Source organism: Geotrypetes seraphini, chromosome 1 (assembly GCF_902459505.1).
Source record: "Geotrypetes seraphini chromosome 1, aGeoSer1.1, whole genome shotgun sequence".
Classification (NCBI taxonomy): Eukaryota; Metazoa; Chordata; class Amphibia; order Gymnophiona; family Dermophiidae; genus Geotrypetes; species Geotrypetes seraphini.
Genome location: NC_047084.1, coordinates 42,430,103 through 42,453,710, shown reverse-complemented (window position 1 = coordinate 42,453,710; position 23,608 = coordinate 42,430,103). Strand labels below are relative to the sequence as shown.

The 23,608-nt window shown below is 40.8% G+C and overlaps 1 protein-coding gene across 7 annotated transcripts in view; it reads left to right on the top strand.

The window, feature by feature from the left end:
* Positions 1-23,608, top strand: part of IPO11 (importin 11) — a 568,146-nt gene that overhangs the window by 201,586 nt on the left and 342,952 nt on the right. For all 7 annotated transcript variants that reach the window (XM_033930425.1, XM_033930408.1, XM_033930455.1 and 4 more), the window contains exon 19: positions 15,949-16,065. In XM_033930425.1, the coding sequence (XP_033786316.1) occupies positions 15,949-16,065 (117 nt within the window). The remainder of the gene's footprint in view (positions 1-15,948; positions 16,066-23,608) is intronic.

The window sequence follows — 23,608 nt, the reverse complement described above, 5'->3', positions numbered from 1 at the left end:
TGACTAAAGCTTTAAGGTGCAACCACCCCTTGAATACTGTGTGCAATTCTGGTCACCGCATCAGGTGGCGTTGAGTGACCTAGTGGTTAGAGCAGCTGCCTCAGCACCCTTGAGGATGAGTTCCATTCCCTCTGTAGCTCCTTGTGACTCTTCATTGCCACAGGTCCAAAATAAGTACCTGTCTAAAATGTGTAAACTGCTTTGATTGTGTAAACCCACAGAAAAAAACAGAATACAAGTTCCATCTACTGTTGGAAACAGGATGATGGGTTTGATGGACCTTCAGTCTGTCCCAGGATGTCAACTCTTATGTTCTTATGTGAGCCAATTATAAGACAATCAAGCCATTGTGCCATCACTGATAAGTTTGGCTCTTAGGCATTGGTGGAATGAGGCATTATGACATCACAATCTCAGCTCTGGAATGTTGCTACTCTTTGGGTTTCTGCCTATACTTGGGAACTGGGTTGGCCACTGTTGGAAACAGGATCCTGGGCTTGATGGACCTTTAGTCTGTCCCAGTAGGGCAACTCTTATGCCTTATTCTCCAGTGCTAAGTACTTCAGTGATTAGTTTGAAGTCTAAATATTGACATCAGTATTGAAGGTTTATATGGTAAGCTTGTAAGTACATTCTAACAATACAGTTCCATTGAAATTTGTGTAGCTTGCACAAAATCAATTATGCTGCCACTTAATAGTTTTGCTGTGTTATAGTTACCATCCAGTCAAATAGATGGCATGTTGTTGCCATTCCTTTATTGTCAGGTTTATTAAGGTCTGTTCATTCTGACAGTAAACCTGTAGGAGAGAGTCTATATTACAATTTTTGTCAAAAGTGAAGATATTGTTTGAAGAAAAAGATTATCTATAAACAAGAAACAGGGCACTTTGTTGGTTAACAGTGGCATACCAAGGGGAGGCAGTCCTCCCCGGGTGCACGCTCCAAGGGGTACACAGCCGGCCAGGTCCGGAACCTCCCATGCTGCTCTAAATGGCATCTCAGCGCGGCTGCCAATTCTGCTCTGGAATAAGTATGGCAGCCACGCTAAAGTGCAGGAAGGTCCCGCAATGACTGCGTCTACCGCCTCTGCTCCGGAAGAAGTAAGTGACGTAGAAGGGGGTGGGCCGGCAGCCACAGTCATTATAGGACCTTGCCGCAACTCCCTGCGTCTGCCGGCCCACCCCCTCCAACGTCACTTACCTCTTCCGGAGTAGAAGCAGCAGAAGTAGTCATCGCGGGATCTTGCTGATTTGGATGGAGAGAGAAAGGAGCATAGCAGGGTGATGGAAGGAGGTTAAGGGGTCAGGGTGGAATGGAAGGGTGGTGAAAGGAGAGAAAGGGGGTCAGGGTGGTATGGAAGTGTGGTGAAGGGTGAGAAAAGGGGGTCAGGGTGTTATGGAAGCATGGTGGAGGGAGAGAAAGGGGGCATATGCTGATGGAAGTGGTGTGCAGGGAAAGGGGAAAGAGACATAAGGGGGAAGGATACTGCATGGAATTGGGTTGGAGGGAACTAAAGGGGGCAGATGCTGATGGAAGTGGGGAGAAGGGAGAGGAGAGAGTAAAATGCCAGACTATGGGGTGTGGGAGAGAGGAGAGAGATGCCAGACCATTGGAGGAGGGAAGAAGATGGATGCCAGACCAATGGGGGTGAAGGGGGAGGCATAAAGTTTCTGGAAGGGGAATAGAAGGAGAGAAGATGCCTATAGAAGGGGCAGAGAGAGGGTAGAAAGTGGATGAAAGGAAGAGAGTGATAAGAAGATGAGGAAAGCAGAAAGCAGAAACCAGAAAAGATAAGGTAGAAAAAAAATTATATTTTATTTATTTTTTTTTTGCTTTAGAGGAGATGTATCGCTGTTTCTGTGGTGTTGCATTGTATGCAGACTCTGCATACAATGCAACACCACAGAAACAGCGATACATCTCCTCTAAAGCAAAAAAAAAATAAATAAAATATAATTTTTTTTCAGGGTCCAGCTTCTTGGTGCTTCAGTTTAACCTTTCTCTATGTATTTCTATTCTATCTCCACATTTGCAAAACTGTAGAGCATTTTTTAGCATTGGCATCTGAGCTGTTACCACCGTGGCTAAAAAATACACTACAGTTTTGTAAAAGGGGGAGGGGTTAGTTTGTGATTACATACTAGGCGAAGGTGTTTTCTGTGTTCTGTGTGTTCGAAAAGACATGGTTTTCTGTTAGACTGTGTAGGTTTGATCTGTACTAGTCTGGCTTGTTTAGTTTTACAATGGGTGTATTGATGTACTTAATGCTCACTGCAGTACGTAAGATGCTGCCTTTTCCTAGGTACACTCTTGTGTGATGTGTGGATTGTTACTAAAAATCATGTTTTTCATACAGATAGGGGGTGTGTCAAAAAATGATGAACCCCGAGTGTCACATATGCTAGGTATGCCACTGGATGTTAATCCTGTTAATATTTTTTTTTTAAAACTATCCTAGATTTCAGGTTTTACTAGTGACATAGCCATCTGATTGGTGAATTCTTCCTTCAGTCTGAAATAATATAAAACTATGTTAATTTTACATCATGCTAAGATTCTCACATCTATATACAATATGCATTATATCACTTATTTGCCTTTTGGCTAAGATCCAATTATGGAACCTAAGATGTGATTTGAGAATGGTTTGTTGATAGTTTGAGAACCTATGCATACCATAAGGGAATAATGATCTTTCATCTGATCTTATTGGGGATATGTGAGGTGTACTGACCATTGTCAAAGCAAGATAATTGAACCTCATGTTTAAAGAAATGTATGTTGTAATATTAAAGATAGACAAAAAATGCAGTTCATGAGATTAAAAAAACATACAAATCTCTTCTTCAGATGTGAGACTCATGTGGCTTCAAAATGTCTCATACTCTGTAACATCTTTTTTGTAGACTGTTACCTTCTAAACCAGTGGTTCTTAAATCTGTCCTGGGGGATCCCCAGTCAGTCAGGTTTTCAAAATATTCCTATTGACCATGCATGAGGCAGATTTGCATATAATAGTATGAAAACTTTTATTTGACAAAGGGAGCTCATTTTAAAAGTGCTTTGAAAGTGAGCCCCAAAGTGTTCTTCCTTCTGCTGCTCAGTATTACATTACATTACATTAGGGATTTCTATTCCGCCATTACCTTGCAGTTCAAGGCGGATTACAAAAGAATTATCCAAGATGTATTACAACAAGAACTTACAAAAAAAAAAAAAAAATTGGTCATTTTCAAAAAGAGTGAGAAATGGGTAAGGTTATTTGTTTGGGGTAGTTGGCTTTAGTGAGAGGTGGAGTTTGAGACTTGCGGTATTAGTTCTTTTTTTCAGAGTTTTCTTGAAGAGTATGGTCTTTATTTCTTTTCTAAAAGTCTTGTAGTCAAGGGATGCCGTCAGTAGATTGGCGATTTGGTTGTCTAGTTTGGCTGCTTGAGTGGCCAGGAGGCCATCATATAGTGTTTTCCATTTGACCTCCTTAATTAGGGGGTATGAGAATGGGGTGTGAGTTTTCCTATGTCTGGTTGCGGTGTTGTGGATGAGGCGGTTATTCAGGTAGTTTGGACTATCTCCGTATAAAGTCTTAAATAGTAGGCAGTAGAATTTAAATTGTATTCTTGCTGGGATCGGAAGCCAGTGCGATTGGAGAGATGCTTCTGTAATGTTTCTTTAATGAGTAGATGAATCTTAGTGCTGTGTTTTGGATAGTTTGTAGTTGTTTTGTTATGGTTGTAGGGCATGGGAGGTAGAGGATATTACAGTAGTCAAGTAGGCCTAGTATTAAGGACTGAACTATGAGCTAAAATTGAGTTTTCTCGAAGAATTTCTGAACTTGTCTTAAGTTTCTCATGACTAAGAATGACTTTTGTATTGTTTTATTGATTTGCGGTTGCATGGTGCAGCATCTGTCGATAGTTATTCCTAGCAGTTTTAGGGTGGTTTGTATGGGGTAGTTGATTGCGTTGATTTCAATGTTGGTTATGGTTGGTATTTTGTTGTTTTCTAAGAGGATGAATTTCGTTTTATCTGGGTTCAATTTCAGTTTGTGATCTTTCATCCAGGTTGCTATTGATTTTAGTGTTTGGTATATTGTGTTCGTCATGGAGAGTTCAGGTTGATCGAAGGGTATGAGAATGGTAATGTCATCGGCATAGCTGTAGGAGGTTATGCCTTGTTTGTCCAGGTGAGAGCTGAGGGAGGCTGTATAGAGATTGAAGAGAGTCGGGGATAGAGGGGATCCTTGGGGAACTCCGCAGGGGTTTGACCAAGGTTCAGATTTTTGTTTGTCTGATTTTACTCCATAGGTTCTTGATTTAAGGAATCCTTCAAACCATGTGTATACTTTATCTGTGATACCTATTGTATCCAGGATTTGTAGTAGAATGTTATGGTCCACCAAGTTGAATGCAGCGGTAAGGTCTAGTTGTATGAGCATCATTTTTTTTCCTGTGCTGAGATGTTGTCTGTCTGTGTCCAAGAGAGATCCTAGTAGTGTTTCCGTGCTGAAGTTGTTTCTGAAGCCGGATTGTGTGGGATGGAGTATATTATGGTTTTCTAGGTAATTGGAGAGGAATTTGGCAACTAGTCCTTCTATTATTTTGACGTAGAGTGGAATAGAGGCAATGGTTCTGTAGTTGGCTGTTTAGTCTATCGGTCCTTTGGGGTCTTTGAGGATCGGGGTGATGATGATTTCGCTGAGGTTGGTAGGGTAGTGGCCGTTTATTAGCGAGATTTGTATCCAGTTTAGAAGAAGAGCGCGGAATTTTGTGCTGGATATTTCTAGGAGATATGGTGGACAGTTGTTGAGGTCACAGGATGCATGGCTGTATTTTTTGTAGTATTTGTTGAATTCGGACCATTGTATGTTAGGGAATTGAGACCATATTCTATCTGCTGCAGTAGAATCTCTATCTATGGGGAGAATTGTGAATTCATTAGGATGGGTCATTGAGGGTAGCTCTAGCATTGGTAATTTTATTTTGGAAGTGTTCTGCTAATAGAGTGGCTGAGGGGGGGGGGTAGTATTGTTAGTGGTCAGGTAGGGTTTGGTGTCGGTTAGGGTTTTTAGAATTTGGAATAGTTTTTTGGTGTCTTGGGTTTCAGTGCCTATTAGGTTGGTGTAGTGTGCTTTTCTCTTGTCCTTTAATTGTGATTTGTATAGATTTGATATTGTTGTAGTATATGTAATAGAAGTGATTTTTCTATACTTTCTTGTCCAGGTTCCATATTTTGAATTTATTTGCCCCATAGTCTGACTTTAACTGACTTGCAAGAAAGTCATCTTTACTGATCAGTGAAAACATACATATTTTATCTTTTTCAAGATTTTGTTTAATTAGGTAATCAGTCATACCTGTTTTCCAGACTAGTCTCAGGGCTGGAAAACTTGTTTTGGACTTTAGTATGTGTCGTCCAGCTTTCCACATGATAGATACTCACTGAAAGCTGATCATCTTTTTGATGTTCTTCCTAAAACCGCATTGAGAAGTTATACATATCTGACAGTAAAGCTGATAATGAACATTAACACCTGTCACAGTCCATTTCAGAAGAATGACATTTACTTTAAACTTCAGCAGTTGTAAATTGTCAAAAGGATGATAATATATGTTAAATGTTCTCAGTCTATTATTAACCCCCCCAGCTTTACCAATTCCTTCCATCCTGTCTAGCCCCTCTCACAGCTGCTTTTAATTGGTGAGAGCCATCAGCATGAGCCTGTTCAAAATTGCTGAGATTATATAATAGCTTGGGATTGTTAATAAAAAAAAATAAACATATCACTTCCAGCTGTTTATTCAATTTAGGAGACGGGACAAGAGAAGTCAGTAAATACAGTATACACGCACATGGCACTGCAATACTGCCTTCAACAATAAGTCATGCTGTTTTCATATTTATATGATTTACAAAGGAATATATGATCTTTAATTAAATCAGGCTACAGTTTTATCAGCATATTCTTTTTTACAAATATAATTTCTTTTTCTTAAGCATTATGGCCCTAGGAGGGAAATTCTCTTCCCTCTATTATTTTTCACCCTACCAGCACCTAAATTAATTAGCAAACACCATTTGAAACGGCAATTAAGATAAAATTTAAAGCACCTACTGTCACCTAAACAAAAGGCACTGGAATTGTGTCCCTGGTGGGCCTACCTCCGCCCATAGACGTGACTAATACCACAATTGCTCTAGTAACACTTCTAAGACTGGTATGTGTTTTGACATTTTCAGATAAAGCGTCAGCAATAGCTAACAGCATACTCTGTCATTGGCATGTGCTGCAATTACATCAAACATTTCAGGAATTGCCTTGTGTAGCTTTTACACGACCTAAAAATGTGGGTGATTATGTGGTGCATTCTGGTTTCTCTTCAGCTTCTAGAGTTAATCAACGTAGAGGTCAACATAACATCTGTGGGTGTTGTGATATTTGTAACACAACTATCACTGGAGACACTTGGATCAATCCCAACACAACTAAAACTTATAGATTGAAAAGTGTTACAAACTGTAAATTTGCCTGGGTAATTTACACTATTGTTTGTCCTTGTTTGTTGGTGTATGTTGATTGTACTTAACGAGCAATTCGGACGAGGTTGATTGAGTACAGGAGCAGAATTAACACCAGATCTATAACCTCTCCTATGGTGCCCCATTGTATAGAATGCAATCTATATTTTTTCTGATTGTATAGAATGCAATCTATGCTTTTTCTGATTTGAAATGGTGTATCATCGAGCAAATACCTGAGGATTACAATGGAGACAAACTGTCTCAGCTCCAACTCAGAGAACAGTTTTGGATTTTTGAACTCTAATCTGTGCACCAGGAGGTTTGAATGAATTCATTGAGTGGAACTGTGCCATTTAACCTAATATATGTTGGGCTCCCAGCTGATTTTTAGTCTTACTTCATTACGTTTTGACATCATCATATTTTCCTGATTTAGCCTCGAGTTCCTTCACTCTCACAGCGTCATTTTCAGTTTGCCGTGACCTGTTGGTGATCTCATTGGAACCTTAGCAATGCCGTGGTTCCCAAGGAAAGAGGGGTTTATCTGCCTGAAACAGTGCCCCGTTGAACTAAAATTGAGCACACTTTCATGCCACATTCATATGCAAGATAAGTACTTTGTTCCTTTTTGATTTTGGTTCCAGCTTTGCGGTTATAAAGAACAGTTTCCAGGCAATTGTTGTTGGACGCTCGACGCTCACATATAATTGAGTTAAGGACGGACAGCAGTGGCTTTAATTATAGTTTTAATTCACATTGATTCACGTATTTCATACACAAGAGAGCTCTGGGGATGTATCACAAATATTACCCATTTCAGGTTTAACTTGTGTCAACTCTGATCTAGGGGTTGGTTCCCCATGTTAGAGTTGTGATAACTGAGGACTTTCTTTCACAATTAATTAGTAGTTTTGGATCACATTCTGTGTCAGTTTTTACATTTTTGGCCACATGTCCTTCTTTATTTCTCTCATATTTTTTGAAAAAATATATTTTGGTAACAAGTGGTGTTAGGCATCGGTAGGTGCTTCCAGAAGTGCAATTCACATCAAAGATTGGCACCGGAAATGTATGCCTGGAAAACTCTGGCCTACATTTCTGGCACCTATCTTTGCAGGAGACTCAGTTCTCTAACCGGTTCTGATGCATGATTAACATGTGATTGGCAGCTGCTTTTAAGGTGGTTGCTGACAACGACACTGGTTACAGAATCTGGGCCTAGGTGCCTAACTTAATTGTTTAATGGGCTTAATTGGTGCCAACAATTGACAATCAGCACCTCTTAATTGCACTATTTGCACTTAATAGGATGTTAGGCGCTTAACTTAGTAGGTGCCTACCACTTTGACGTAGGCGCCTATCATAAAGTAGGCATGGTTACAGGCAGATTGTGGGTGTAGTTTTCATGTAGGTGCCTATTTTGGACTTGGGCACACTCATTTAGGCCAAGAAAACCTGATATAATTAGGGTGTTCCTAATGTTAGGATGCCTAAGTCCATTTCAATTTGATTCTATAAAGTGTACTTAACTTTTATAGAACTACAATTAAGCGCCACACCAATTGGTGCCTATTTTTAGATACCATATATAGAATTGTGGCCTTTGTGAGATTGAATGTGGAACACTCCTTTTAACTTTAGAGGATTTTTCTCTATTTGTCCTACTTAAAGCTCACAAATTAACCCTTGCTTTACCCATGAACACTGGGTCTAAATTTACTTTTACAATTCCCTCCTCATCACCAAAAATTCTTCAGTATATATGGTCTACTTGTACATTTTAATTTCTTATGTTGCCTTCTCTCTCTCCAACATCTCATCCTTATACACATACTGCTCTTATGCGACCATTCAGATACTGTATATTTAAATTTTCCATCCTGTTAAGATCTTACTGCTGCTAAGATAATAGTAAGTATACACTTTGCTTTTCTCATGTTCTCCCAGAAAAATCTTTGACCAGTACAGACTAATTCTCTCCAGACAACTTCAGACAGTGCTCACAGACAGAGGCGTTGGAATCTGGGTGGTCATACTGGAATATGTCAGTGCCTTCAATTTCATGGTTCCACTCCTAATCTAGAATAGTGTTTCCCAACTTCTTCAAGTTGAACAAATTTCAGCCTATTATCGCCGAACTCTGAGTAGCAAAGATTTTGAAATGGACATTTTATTGTTAAAGTGTAACTAACTAGGCAACATATCATAGCAAATACAGGTCACTGCACCTGGCATACAGACCAAACACACAGTTGGCATAATCTGTTATATTTCAGACTCATTTAAACTGTTTGGTCCCTTGACAGGTGGTGTGTTAGTTTTACAAACTGAGTAGAAATGTACAGTGATATTTAGATGGGACCTATTTATAAGAGCAGGAAAAAATAATGTTATCCACAAAAATTGCCAATGGTGACCAATCCAGTTTCATTTATATGGGAAAATAAAACATGAAATCTGATTGGTCACTATGGGAAATTTATCCACTTTTGTAAAGGGCTCTTTTTTAAATAAATAGACCTGGGAGAGAGAGGGGCTCTGAGTTACCTGAGGGAGAGGAGGTACTTGGCAGTTCCTGGCATTGTGAGTGATATCTTGGACTTTTGAGTGCCCGGTGATGTCAGCAAAATGGGCCAATGCAGGAGATAAAATCAAGCTACTTCTTGTGGCGTGGCCAAAAGGGTGTGCCCCAAGGGGCACACCAGGCCCTTTGTGAGACTTGATGCAGTCTTAATGGAGGTTTGATAAAATTTAATTGAATATCTTGGTAAACTGTCCATTTGACACATCTTCTCTCTCCATGTCCAACATCTATCTTCCCTCTGCCTCCCTCTGTCCTATCCAGCATCTACCTTCAGTATGCTAGTTCCTTTGCTCTCCCCATATTCAGCATCTTCTCTCTGGGGCCCTATCTCTCTCCTATGATCAATATTTTACTTCTGTGTCCCTATCACCTCTTTGTCCAGCATCTCCCTCAGTGTCTCTGTTCCTATGTTCCTTCTATGTCTAGCATCTCTTCTCTGTGCCTCTTTCTGTCATCTGTTTCTTTTCCACCCCCAATCTTCAACCTGTGACTCTTCCTTGCTCTCCCTATGCAATCCACATCTATTCCTCCCTGAACCCAGTGTCTCTCCCCTCCTCTTCCCCAACTCAGTCTTTCTCTCCCTCTCCACTACCTTTTTCACAGTCCAGCAGTACTTTTCCCCTGTCTTAGATATATTTATCTTTCGTTTTTGGCTCTTTCCTCTCTATCCACTCAAATTTCACCTTCTTTCTAACCCTTCTTTTTCCTTTTCAGCTACCTAACACTTTTCCATCTCCTCTCACTCACTATCTTTTCAATTTCCCATCTCTCTGCTTTCCCAGCGTTCCATTCCCTTTTATCTTTAATCTACTTTCTGTTACCATGTTTCTACCCCATACAATCACTATCCTCTCATTCATCCACCCCCAGCTTTTCCCATATGATTCCACCATTTACTGCCTTGTCCTCCCACCATCTATCTAGCTCAGCATCTGTTCCTCCCTTCATCACGCTCATAGCCTGTAATCTTCCTGTCCCTTCTCTCATCCCTCCTGCCCTGCCTCCTCCACCCTGGTCCAGCATTTCTTCCTCTCTTCTCTCCTTCCCCATTGTCTTGTTTCTCTCCTTCAATGCCTTCTGCCTCTGGGTCCAACATAACATAAGAATAGCCTTACTGGGTCAGACCAAAGGTATATCAAACCCAGTAGCCCGTTCTCCCAGTGGCCAATCCAGGTTCCTAATACCTGGCCAAAACCCAAGGAGTAACAACATTCCACGCTACCGATTCAGGACAAGCAGTGGCTTCCCCCATGTCTTTCTCAATAACAGACAATAGACTTTTCCTCCAGGAAATTGTCCAGACCTTTCTTAAAACCAGCTATGCTATCCACTCTTACCACAACCTCTGGCAAATGCGTTCCAGAGCTTAACTATTCTCTGAGTGGAAAAACAAATTCTTCCAATTGGTTTTAAAACTATTTCCCTGTAACTTTGAGTGTCACCTAGTACTTGTAATTTTTGATGTACTGAAAAATCAATCCACTTGTACCCGTTCTACTCCACTCAGGATTTTGTATACTTTAATCATATCTCCCCTTAGCTGTCTCTTTTCCAAGCTGAAGAGCCCTAACCTTTTTAGTCTATCCTTATACGAGAGGAGTTCCATCCCTTTTATCATCTTGGTCGCTCTTCTTTGAGCTTTTTCTAGCACCACTATATCTTTCTTGAGATAAGGAGACCAGAATTGAACGCAATACTCCAGATGAGGTTGCACCATGGAGCGATACAGGGGCATTATAACATTCTTAGTCATGTTAACCATCCCTTTTTTAATAATTCCTAGCATCCTGTTTGCTTTATTGGCCACCACCGCACATTGGGTGTAAGGTTTCATCGTATTATCTGCGATGACATGCAGATCCTTTTCTTGGGTGCTAACCCCCAAGGTGGATCCTAGCATCCTGTAACTGTGATTCGGGTTATTATTCTTAATGTGCATCACTTTGCATTTGTCCACATTAAATTTTATCTGCCATTTGAACGCCCAGTCTTCCAGTTTCCTAAGGTCTGCTTGCAATTTTTCCACAATCTGCATGTGTTTTAACAACTTTCAATAGTTTAGTGTCATTTGCAAATTTAATCACCTCACTCGTCATTCCAATTTTCAGATCATTTATAAATAAGTTAAATAGCACCGGTCCCAATACATATCCCTGTGGCACTCCCCTTCCCAATATCCATATGTTCCTTTCATTTCTCCTCTTCCCTCTTATTATCCACTATATCTCTCTTTCTCTCTTGCATTCTGGATCCCCCTTCCATGACCACGTCCAAAATCTCTCCCTCTCGTTACCCCTGTGCAGCATGTCTCGTCCCTCCCATGACCATGTCCTTTTTTCGCTCCTCCCCCATGCAGCATCTCCCTTTCCATCTACAGCCATATCTAGCATTTATCCTTCTCATGCATCCAGTGCAGCAGCTCTCCCTTCCTTCCACAAACATTTCCAACATTGCCCCACTGTGCAACATCTCTCCTACCCGATCTCCTTTGTCTACTTCTTCTTTCCTTCCCTACCACCATGTAGCCTCTCTCCTTCCCTTTCACCTACTTGTCCAATAATTCTCCCTTTCCTCCCTCCCTCCTGTTGCCCAATCTGGAGGAAGCAAGGGAGGCTACTGTGGTCCTGCGGCAACCATTGCTATACGCTGCCTGCGTCCGATCCCCAAAGCTTTCTTTCTGTCATGTTCTGCCCAGGCTGAATAGGAAGTTGTATCAGAGAGGGGTGAGATGCAGAAGAGAAAAACTTCTGGATCAGCCTGAGGCAGCCTATCCGAATTGCTGCCACTGCTAAGGAACAAAAGAAGGGCGCTGCAGATACGCCAGTGCTATGAAGTATGCACTGTGTCCAGAAGAGAGAAGGAAAGAGGGCTGCTGGGTACCCGTTGGGGTACACATACCATGTGTTGGGAACCTCTGATTTAATCTCTTAGGCAGAGAAAGTGTGAGCTTTACTCAAGCAATGCTTTCTGTTGCATTAACCCTGGTCCCTAACCTATATCAGCAGGTTGTATCTTTTTTTCTTTACTGTACTTGAGCTAGAGCTCATTGTAATTGAACAACAGAGAGCACAAGCAGAAAGGTCCTTTGAAGTGAGTAAAAATAAACAACATACATAGGATTAAAGGCAAGTTGGATATATCTGCAATAGAGTAGACATCTCTGTTGGTGTGATTAGCATGTGGAAGGACCTAGCGAAGCTTGAGGAATGGTCTGAAATTTGGCAACTAAGATTTAATGCTCAGAAATGCAAGGTCATGCATTTGGGCTGCAAAAATCCAAGGGAATGGTACAGTTTAGGGAGGTGAAGAACTTTTGTACATGAAAGAGAAGTGGGGCTTAGGTGCGATACCATGTGATGATCTTAAGGTTGAAAAGATGATGGCAAAAGCTAGAAGGATGCTTGGATGCATAGGGAGAGGAATGGCCAGTACGAAAAAGGATATATTCTGTTGCCCCTCAATATCTCTCCTTGTTTCTCTCTCTTTGTACACCTCCCAGAGAACTCCGTTCCTCAGATAAGTCACTCTTAGCATTACCCTTCTCTTCCACTGCCAATTCCAAACCGTTCCTTTCATCTAGCTGCCCCCTATGCCTGGAATAAATTACCCAAGTTTGTCCATCAAGCCCCTTCCCTTCCCTTGTTTAAAGCAGTCTGAAAACCTACCTTTTTGATTTAGCTTTCAATCCTTAACCCTACTCCTCTGCCCTCCAATCCAGCTCACTGATTAACTGTGCACCTTAACTGTATCCATGACATCCTGTTTGTCTGTCTTGCCTGTTTAGATTGTAAGCTCTTTCGAGCAGGGACTGTTTTCATACTCTTTGTGACCATGTGCAGCGCTACATGCGTCTGGTAGCACTATAGAGATAATTAATAGTAGTAGTAGTATTGATGCCCCTGTATAAGACTCTGGTGAGACCTCGTTTAGAATACTGTATACAATTTAGAGACTGCATCTTCAAAAAGATAAAACAGGATGGAGTTGGTCCAGAAGAAGGCTACTAAAATGGCCAATGTCTTTGTTATAAGGTGTATGGGGACAGACTTAAAGATCAGAATATATATATACTTTGGAGGAAGGCGGGAGAGGGGAGATATGATAGAGACATTTAAATACCTAAGTGGCATAAATATGCTTGAGGGAAGCCTCATTTGAAAGGAAACTCTGGAATGAGGTCATAGGGTGAAGGTGAAAGAGGATAGATTCAGAAGTAACCTCAGAAAATACTTTAACGAAAAGGGTGGTGAATACTTGAAATAGCCTCCTGGTAGAGGTGGTGAAGACAAAAACTATATCTGAATTCAAGAAAGCTTGAGACAAGTACATTGGATATCTAAGGGAGAGGATAGTAGATGGCATGGTTAGACAGACTAGATAGGCCATATGGCCTTTATCTGCCTTCATTTTTCTGTTTCTAATATTAATCATCCATGAAAAAATATTTTTGCAGCTGTTTTTTACTCTTTCAACTTCACAGGATTAGTAGTAATTCTAGCAATGCATACAAGACTAATAGGCACTAAAAAGTATTACACTCTTAACAAAATAATGAGAGAAGCAAGCTAGAAGAGGCAATATAAACTAAGGCTTCATAATTCAGTCTTTTGAAACTTTGCTGCAGTTGTAGGCAGACAATTATTCACAGCATTAATATCCTTAGAGTTGTTACTTTGCAAAATTTTTATCTTCTTTGTAGAAGTACTTGATTAGTTGTTGTGTTTTGTTTTTTTTAAATAAATCTTTATTAATTTTCAATTCGAGAACAGTGCATTAAATATATACATACAATTAACGTCATAGACAGCACTTACAATCGATCAATGAATACAACAAAATATATTACCCCCTCCCTGGATGTGCAAATCAAATAGGAAATAAAGGCATAATCCAACTAATCAGAATTAACAAAATTTGTCAATGGACCCCATATTAATTTAAATAGTTTATTATGACACAATATTTCTGAATTCTTGAACCGCAAGGTAATGGCGGAATAGAAATCCCTAATGTAATATAATTCATTTTTTCATATTTATAGCATAAACATTAAGTTTCCCACCAAAAGGAAAAATTAAGTCTGTCCCAAATTTCCAGTTCTTGGTAATCATTTGCATGGCTATCCCAGTCATAATAATAATTCGTTTTTTGCATCTTGAACTTTGGCATATGGGTAGTGGTTACTTTGTAGCACATTTATGTTGTGAAGGATCTAACTGGGTGATACACAAAACTTATTGATCGTGTCCTGATCGTTGCTAAACCGGTTTGATCAGTTTAGCGATGGATCGGATTCCCCAATGCACAAAACTGCCCACCGCATGTTTTTCCTCTTGATCGCCCATTTAACTATCCGATCCCTCCTGCCACGATAGATACCCCCTCCACAAATAAAAGGCAGGAGGGGTGCCTGCTCCCTCCTGCCATGAAAGAACTCCCTCCCCCATGCCTGAAAAAAAAGGCAGGAGGGATGCCCGCTCCCTCCCCCTGCCCAAAAAAGGCAGGAGGGATACCCACTCCCTCCTGCCATGAAGGCACCCACTCCTTCCTGCCATGAAGGTGAGCTCTCCCCCACCCTCCAGGCCCTCCTGCCCCTACCTTAAAAATTAGGAGCTGGAGGTACTAAAAACACCTTCTGCTCCTCCTCCCTTGACGACAACACTAGGCCTTAGGTCCCTCCCCGGTATAGAAACATAGAAACATAGAAAAAAGCGGCAGAAAAGGGCTATAGCCCACCAAGTCTGCCCATTCCAAGTATCCCCCCCCTGAATTTACTCCCTTAAAGATCCCACATGAGTATCCCATTTTTTCTTAAAATCCGTCACGCTGCTGGCCGTTATCACCTGGAGTGGGAGTCTGTTCCAATGATCCACCACTCTTTCGGTGAAGAAGTACTTCCTGGAGTCGCCATGAAACTTCCCTCCCCTGATTTTCAGCGGGTGCCCTCTGGTGGTTGAGGGTCCTATGAGCTAGAAGATATCATCTTCTGACTCAATGCGTCCCGTGATGTACTTATACGTTTCAATCATATCTCCCCGTTCTCTTCTTTCCTCAAGTGAGTACAGCCACAATTTCTTTAGTCTTTCTTCATACGTGAGATCCTTGAGCCCCATGACCATCCTGGTGGCCGTTCGCTGAACCGACTCGATCCTCAGTACGTCCTTTCGGTAGTGTGGTCTCCAAAACTGAACACAGTACTCCAAGTGGGGCCTCACCATGGCTCTGTACAACGGCATCATAACTTCAGGTCTCCTGCTGACGAAACTTCTGCGGATACACCCCATCATTTGTCTTGCCCTGGAGGAAGCCTTCTCCACTTGATTGGCAACCTTCATGTCCTCGCTAATGATCACCCCTATGTCCTGTGATGCATGGGGAGGGGCCTAAGGCCCTGATTGATCCTGAGACTTCTGAGCCAATCAGGACCTTAGGCTCCTCTCCCTTGTATTTGAGATACAGGAAGGAGCCTAAGGAAGGCCCTGATTTGGCTCATATGCATCAGTCCTCTCTCATTAAAAATTAATACAGAAGCACTAATAGCAATGACAGGAGGCTGCTTCCCCTTTCACTACTGCGCATGTGTCAATCACTCACTGAGCGAATGAATCGGTGGATTTGCATGCAAACTTGATAGTGCATTGGATCACTGTTGGAGAATCGGTCAGAGAATTGCCAACAGCGATCGAGTTGTTATCTTTTGTGCATCTAGCCCTAAGTCATGAATTATCACTGAAGAAGTTTTCTACTTTAATAAACAGTTAGATCTACTGCATAAAGTATAATGTCAAATCTACTCCTGATTTTCTACTGGATTTTGTTTTCATTTTCTCCATTTTTCCCTGTAGTATCTGGAATCCACATTCAGTCTCCTCTTCCAACTACTACAGAACGTTGCTGAATGTGATACAAAGATGCATATCTTACATGTTCTTTCCTGTGTCATTGAGAGGGTCAATATGCAAGTAAGTTCATATTTTCAGTTATGGTGCATTAAATATTAAATTTGTATGACCATAAGACTTTTGTGTAGTATCTTCTTTCTCTTGGTTCAGATATTATTCTGTTTAATGGTATTTTCAAAACTGGCTGTGATGAATCGAGCATTGTGACCCTTCATTATTGTTGAATCTAATCTCAGAAAGTTTTAGCTCAAATATTTAATCAGTAAAGAATAAGATAAAAATAATAGCATAAGATTATAAGTGCAAAAGGGCACACCAAGAGTGTGTATTGAAGGCATTTTAGAATAGGTCTTTCTTTCTGAAGGCAAGTTACATTTAGTTTCATGTCTCAGTCTATACCTACAGTAGCAGTACTGAACTTTGGTCAAACGTATTATTTGTAGTATGTTGTCAGATGATTTAATTGGCTTAATTTAGCAAGTTGGGGGGGGGGTATTCATCAATGTGTGTTAATGTTAAGACAATTTACCATATATACTCAAATATAAGATGATCCGAATATAAATCAAAAGTCAAGACCCCATCTCCCCCAAAAAGGAGGAAAAATGGTTGACTTGAATATAAGTCGGTTGACTTAATATTGAAGTGCCCTGCCCGGATCTGCACCCAGCGCCCCCTCCTTCCCCTGTCAGGCACTGCACCCAGCTCCCTTCCCTCCATCCCCTGTCAGGCTCTGCACCAAACCCCCTCACTGCCAGGCACTGCACCCAGCTCCCTTCCCTCTATCCTCTGTCAGGCATTGCACCCAGCCCCCTTCCTTTCCTCTCTCCCTCCCCTCCTCCCAGCTTTGTCCATCATACCTGCTCTGCCGATCCCTGGTGGTCCAGAGGTGCAGCAGGCAGGAGCAAACTTTCCATGCTCCTGCCCTGCTGCTAACCCGGTCAGTCGGCCACTGTTGTGGCTGCCATGAGTTCGATTTCTTCAGTTGCTGAGTGGCTTCCTGACTGGCTACCGCAAATTCTCGTTTAGTAAAAGGGAGGTATGGGGAGGTGGGAAGAGGAAGTGTATGTCCCGCCCCCCCTCGTGCCCCCAAATGATCTGCTGACTATTCCTCTACCTTTAATCATGTAATTAATCACAAAAATGTTTTTAATCAAAATGCTGCCATTTTATAGTAATAAGGGAAACTAATGCTTGACATGTTACTGTGTTTTTCAATTTCTTCATTTAAAGAAATGTTGTGAATGTGAAGGCATTACTTTGTACATAGAAAAGGCAATTTCTTTAACAGGGCATCCACATATTTATGCCACTTCAGCACATAGTACAGAATATTATCACTTTTGCAAGCAAGTGTACTCTGACACACTCAAGTGGCAGAAAAAATTTAAGCATTATTTTTTAAGGATGTGCATGTAAATGCAAAGGGTCATTCGCATAGGCAAAGCATGGGAGGGTTGCCACTTATGCATGCTCTTGCCACATTTGGGTGCCCACAGTTAATACTAGATCTGTGGCTGGTGTAACTGCAGATGTCTAAGGGCTCCTTTTACTAAGATACGCTAGCGTTTTTAGCGTGCGCTGAAGATTAGCACACGCAAACCCCACGCTAAACGAAAAATACTAACGCAAGCTCTATGGCAGCGTTAGCGTTTAGCGTGCGGGTCATTGTAGTGTGCACTAAAAACACTAGCGCATCTTAGTAAAAGGAGCCCTAAATGTAAGACTTGCCAATGCCAGGATACACTTGTATTGTATAAAGAAATCATTGCACCTGAAAGGAGGTGCCCACTTACATTATTGCTCATGGAGTATTTCAACTCTCTGTTGTAGTTTTTGGGGTTTTTTTTAACATTTCTTTCTCATTATACTGTCTCAGTCTAGCATGCATTTGTTTATAGTTTCTTAGAGTTATATTTGTTAAATATATATATATGTTGTTCTATTACCTATCATGTCTATACATTTGCAAAATAGCTTCTAGAATGTCTGCTGCTTTGTCTTCATAACATATTTTGTTTTTGTAGGAGCTTCCATTATTTCTTGTGGTTACCATTTGATCCAAGTGAATTCAAACAGCTTAATCCCATTCTTGTTTTGCCCCATTGTATGAATGCACTTGTTTTTCTCATTTCTGTAAGAAAAACAAAACTCCAGTCCTTGCATGCAATGGAGCAAACCTAGATATGAATTAGGTAGGTTTAGATGACAGCTGCTTTCCCATTTTATCTGAGGTGCTTTCTTCTTTACAGAATTCATGGGAGAGAAAGAGGGTGGTGAATTTGTTTCCTTTCTTTAATCTGGCAGCTGCTATTTATTTCAGATTGTGATATCTAAAAAATGTCTTCTTCCATCAAATTACAATTCAATATACATTGTATAAATGTTACTGTACTTTAAACTAGAGCTACATGGTGCAGGGTTCCACATTAAGAGTCTGACATGGGAACAGAATTTGTCCCCATCTCCATGGTTAACCATAGGAAACCATCCCCATGTCATTCTTTAAGGAGAGAGGGAAGAATCAGAGTATGAATGGACACAGCCACTGACCCACAAGACTTGCATTGAAGAATTCTGGTGTAGAATTCATGGGAGCCAGTAAGGAAGCCACTCAGCACCGAGCAGCAGTGCCAAATTATGCGCCGCTCAGCGGCCGAAGAAACTTGTGGCAGCGGGGCAGGAACTCGGAAAGTTTGCTCCTGCCCGCTGCACCTCCACCGGGGATCGGCAGTAGAGATATGAGGCTAGGGCAGGGAGGGGGCAGGGTGCAGAGCCTGGCAGCGGTGGCCTACAATAATTTTGGAAGAGGCTGTATTGTTGGCTCGAATATAAAACCAGGACCCACATTTTTGGTCCAATTTTTTGGCCCCAAAATCCCAGTTTATATTTGAATATATACGGTAACAGGGTTTTATAAAGGTTTGGGTAATTTCCTAAAAGAAAAGTCCTTAAGTCATTGTTAACATGGTCTTGGGAAAAATCCACTGCTTATTTCTAGGATAAGCAGAATAAAATCTGCTTTAGTCTTTTAAGATCTTGCCAGGTATTTGTGATCTGGATTGGTCACTGTTTAAACAGGATACTGGGCTTGATGGACCTTCAGCCTGACTCAGTATGTCAGTGCTTATGTGCTTATGTTTTTATTGAACTTTGTAAAAATGCTTGTTGTAAACTGTGATGTTATACTAATGTGAAATGTAAATGCTTTTTGTTCAAAAGCAAGAGCTTATCTGAATTTTTAAAATGTCTACTTAAAAAGCCTCTGTGAAAACCAGTGTTTTTTTTTTTTTTTTTAATTTGGCTCACATTTGCAGGAATTATTAAGAATTTTTTTTTTTTCATGAGACTTGGGAATATGAAATTACTTTGGCAAAATTGATTTTGGAATCTACACAAGAATGTTTGTGATATTTCCTTCATAGGCTTTAAAGATCTGCAGGAAATAAAATGAAATAATATTTTTTTGTATATACAGTGCCAGAAAGCACTAATTATTAGTCCTTTGTTAAGTATCTTGCAATCAGTGCACAGCTGGTGGGTATTTCTTCCATTTATGAAAGAACCCTCCCTGGCTTCCTTTGTTCCCTGCTGTTACTTATTTGTATTAAGGCTGCAGAACTATTTATTGTAGATGTAATTGTTTTCTGCTAATTATGAAGTGTAAGACTGCATTTCATAACTTTGGTAATTCTTGAAGGAAAAAGATTGTTTTCCATATATTTAGCCAAATTTAGTTAGTTATTTTTGGGGTTTTTTAAAACTAAAGATTAACTTGTGCTATCTGGCATAGGACCCATTGATTCTTATGGGCCCTGCAGCAGATAATATGTGCTAATCTTTAGTAAAAGACCCCCCCCCCTTAATGATGAGTTTATAGTAAAAAAAAGAAAAAAGGTTCCCATTTTTAAATCTCTATATTACCTTAAAGAGGATTATCCTGAATGCTAAATATGTTAGTGGAAGAATGGTCTAGTAGTTAGAGCAGCTGCAGGTTGTGAGTTCCTTGTGACTCTGGACAAGTCACTTAACACTTCACTGTCCTAGATACAAAATAAGTACCTATCTAAAATATGTGAACCACTTTGACTGCAACCACGCAGATAAAGTGGTATATCAAGTCCCATCCCCTTTACCTTTAGGTTATGTAGTAGAGTTTATTTGTAAATTATGAGCTCTGCAGAAAAGTACATCATTTTGGTAGGATTCAGGCTTGCAGGTAGTATATAAAATATTAAATTGATAGAATAATAAACATTTATAGTCTTATTTACATTGTATATCTCATATTATTATTATTAGTACAACTACTACTTATCATTTCTATTGTGCTATTAAATGTATGCAATATTATTTTCTTCCTTTTAGAAACATTATAGTATTCTGATTCTATAAGATATTTATTGAGGCACATAAAAGTAGGGAAAAGGTTAATCAGAGTTAATACATGATAATTGTGACAACATATTGACTTAACCAGATAAATCAGAAATCTATATTAACCCCCCCCCCCTGCTGTTTTATCAAGCCGCAATAGAGGTTTTTAGCACAGGCCAGTGAGATAAATGCTGTGATGCTCATAGGAATTCTTTGAGCATTGGAGCATTTACCACACCACCTCGCCCTAAAATCCTCTAGCGCAGTTTGATTAAAATGGCCCTAAAAGAGCTGCAGAACTTCAAGGAAAATAAAATGATAAGTACCGTATTTTCACGAAGATAACGTGCACCCGTGTAAAACGCGCTCATGGGTATAGCGCGCGGGAAACCAACGTATATGTAAAAAAAAATTTATATACCGCGCATGCTGCCCCGACTCTCCTTTCGCCCACCCCGACTCTCCTCTGGCCACCCCGACTCTCCTTTCCCTCGCCCCGACTCTCCTCTCCCCCTTGAAGTCCTGTCCCCACCCTGAAAGCCTGATGCCCCCCTCGACGTCCGATTCATCCCCCCCCCCCCCGCAGGACCACTCGCACCCCCACCCCGAAGGACCGCTCGCATGCATTCGCACCCCCACCCCGAAGGATCGCACGCATGCACTCCCACCCGCACCCACACCCCACCCTGAAGGACCGCTCGCACCCCCACAGCCTCCCGACACCCCCCTCATCACGTAGAAGCTCCTACCGGTGTCCTGCTGCTTCCTCTTGGCGGTCCCGGCCCTTCTGTGAGCCCTGCGTCTGCGCTGCTTTGTCTTCCGGCGGTCCCGCCCTTTCTCTGACATCAGAGAAAGGGCGGGACCGCCGGAAGAGGAAGCAGCGCAGATGCAGGGCTCACAGAAGGGCCGGGACCGCCAAAAGGAAGCAGCACGACACCGGTAGGAGCTTCTACGTGATGAGGGGGGGGTCGGGAGGCTGTGGGGGTGCGAGCGGTCCTTCAGGGTGGGGGTGCGGGTGGGAGTGCGTGCGAGCGGTCCTTTGGGGTGGGGGTGCGGGTGCGTGCAAGCGGTCCTTCGGGGTGGGGGTGTGAGCGGTCCTGCTGGGGGGGAGGTGAATCGGACATCGGGGGGGGGGGGGAACTATGTAAAAAAAATTTTGTAAAACGCGCTCACGGTTTGTAAAAACCGTGTATAACGCGCGCGTTATATGCATGAAAATACGGTATTAGTGGTTATGAGTAGTGTTTTCATTTCTGACCTTGTAGGCATGTTCATACAATGGTTGGAGGTGGTTTAGGGACCTGGTGGTGCCACTTTCCTTAGAGTTCTCTTGGGTAGTTGTAGAGATTTTAATGGTCATGGGCAATCCTCAGATCATGTATTAAAAAGCATCAGTAATGCCTCAACCTAGTCTCAATTCTAGTCTTTAGTCCTGTACAAGTTACAAGTTAATATTAATGTTGTTTAAATTTAAATTTGAAAAGATGATTCTTAGCTTGGTCAAAAATAGATGGATTCTACTATCAACCTTACATTTATATTTTAAATCAGTTTATGGCCCTACAGAATAGGAAAAGGACATTTCCTTCCTTAATCAAAGATATTCATCATTTAGAAATGGAAACTGTTGTTTTACATTGGATAAAAGCTCAGACTTGATCTTTCTCAGTTCCTGACTTTTTATACCCTATTTTGATCTTTGATTTTATTTTTGTTTGTTTCTATTTTCTGTGATTCTGACAAATAACTGAATCAAATCATAATCCAGGTGAGCCACTTCCTTTATAGATCCACACTCAATAACATCACTTGTTCCAATAAGATCTATAAAATACTGAGTAGAGTGAATCATTTGTTTACCCTTTCCAAAAATATTGGGACTGGGGGGGCATGCGATGAAACCTACTAAGTAGATTTAAAACAAACCAGGGAAAATATTTCTTCCCTCAACATCTAATTAAACTCTGGAACTTGTTGCCAGAGAATGTGATGAAATTGGTTAGCTTGGCAGGGTTTAAAAAAGGTTTGGATAATTTCCTAAAAGAGAAGTTCGTAAGCCATTATTGATATGGCTTGGGGAAATCTACTGCTTAATCCTAGGATAAACAGCATAAAACCTGTTCTACTTTTTAGGAATCTTGACAGGTACTTGTGACCTAGGTTGGCTACTGTTGGAAACAGGATTCTGGGATGACCTTCAGTCTGTACCAAGCAATTATTATATACAGGCTATGTGAGAGAAAATATCAATTCAAAAAACAAAAATACTTTCTTCACTTATTCTTTATAATTCTTCAAATGTATCTTGAAAATGTCAGCGTAATAGCGTGATTGCTCTTTTTCTAATAGAGTCTCACTATTTTGGAGCTCTACTATATAAGAGGAAAAATCTCAGATCCCGGTTTTCTGCCGGCTATTCAACTCAGCCTGCAAACCTTTAACGGGACAATCCTCAATGGTTTAACCTCCACCCTCCAATTAAATATTTGAATATTATAACTTATATGATTTCCAAACAGTTCTCCTTCTTTAAATATTATTTTTTAAGAGTAATTAGCTCAGTATTCAGTTTTGTTGTCCGTCTGTCTCAGTATGGCAATTCTTATGTTCTTATTTTTAATGTCAGAGTGAATGCCATGAGTAGGAGGAGGTAGAACAGATGCTCATCTTTTTGATGATGTCAATATTTTTTTTTAAGAAATAACTGTTAAACACACAATAATGTGGCATGCAAATGATACAAAATACTGCAATAAAACTTATAGAAAACACAAAAAATGTAATCGTGTTACACCTCTCCTAATAAAAGCACACTAGCTTCCAATAACTCACAGAATAACTTACAAAATCTTGCTCTTAACATTGAAAACACTCAACAACAACCAATCAGAATTCCTGAATAGCATCTTAATTCCTTATAACCCTACTAGAATACTCAGATCACAGTCACAAAATCTTCTAACCATTCCATGTATCTGCATCCTTAATACTACATGAACAACAAACTTTCCAGTCACAGCCCCTACTCTCTGGAATACAATGCCCACAGACCTACGGGAGGAAACAGTATTAGAACGTTTTAAAGGAAAACTAAAAACGTTTCTATTTAAAGATGCCTTTAGCCTCTAATATACTTTCATTTCTAGAGCTTTGTTCTCGCTTTAGCTTCGGTTTACAGATGGGATCCCCTCCCTTTTGTACTTCCCTTAAATGGCTCTCTTTCCTA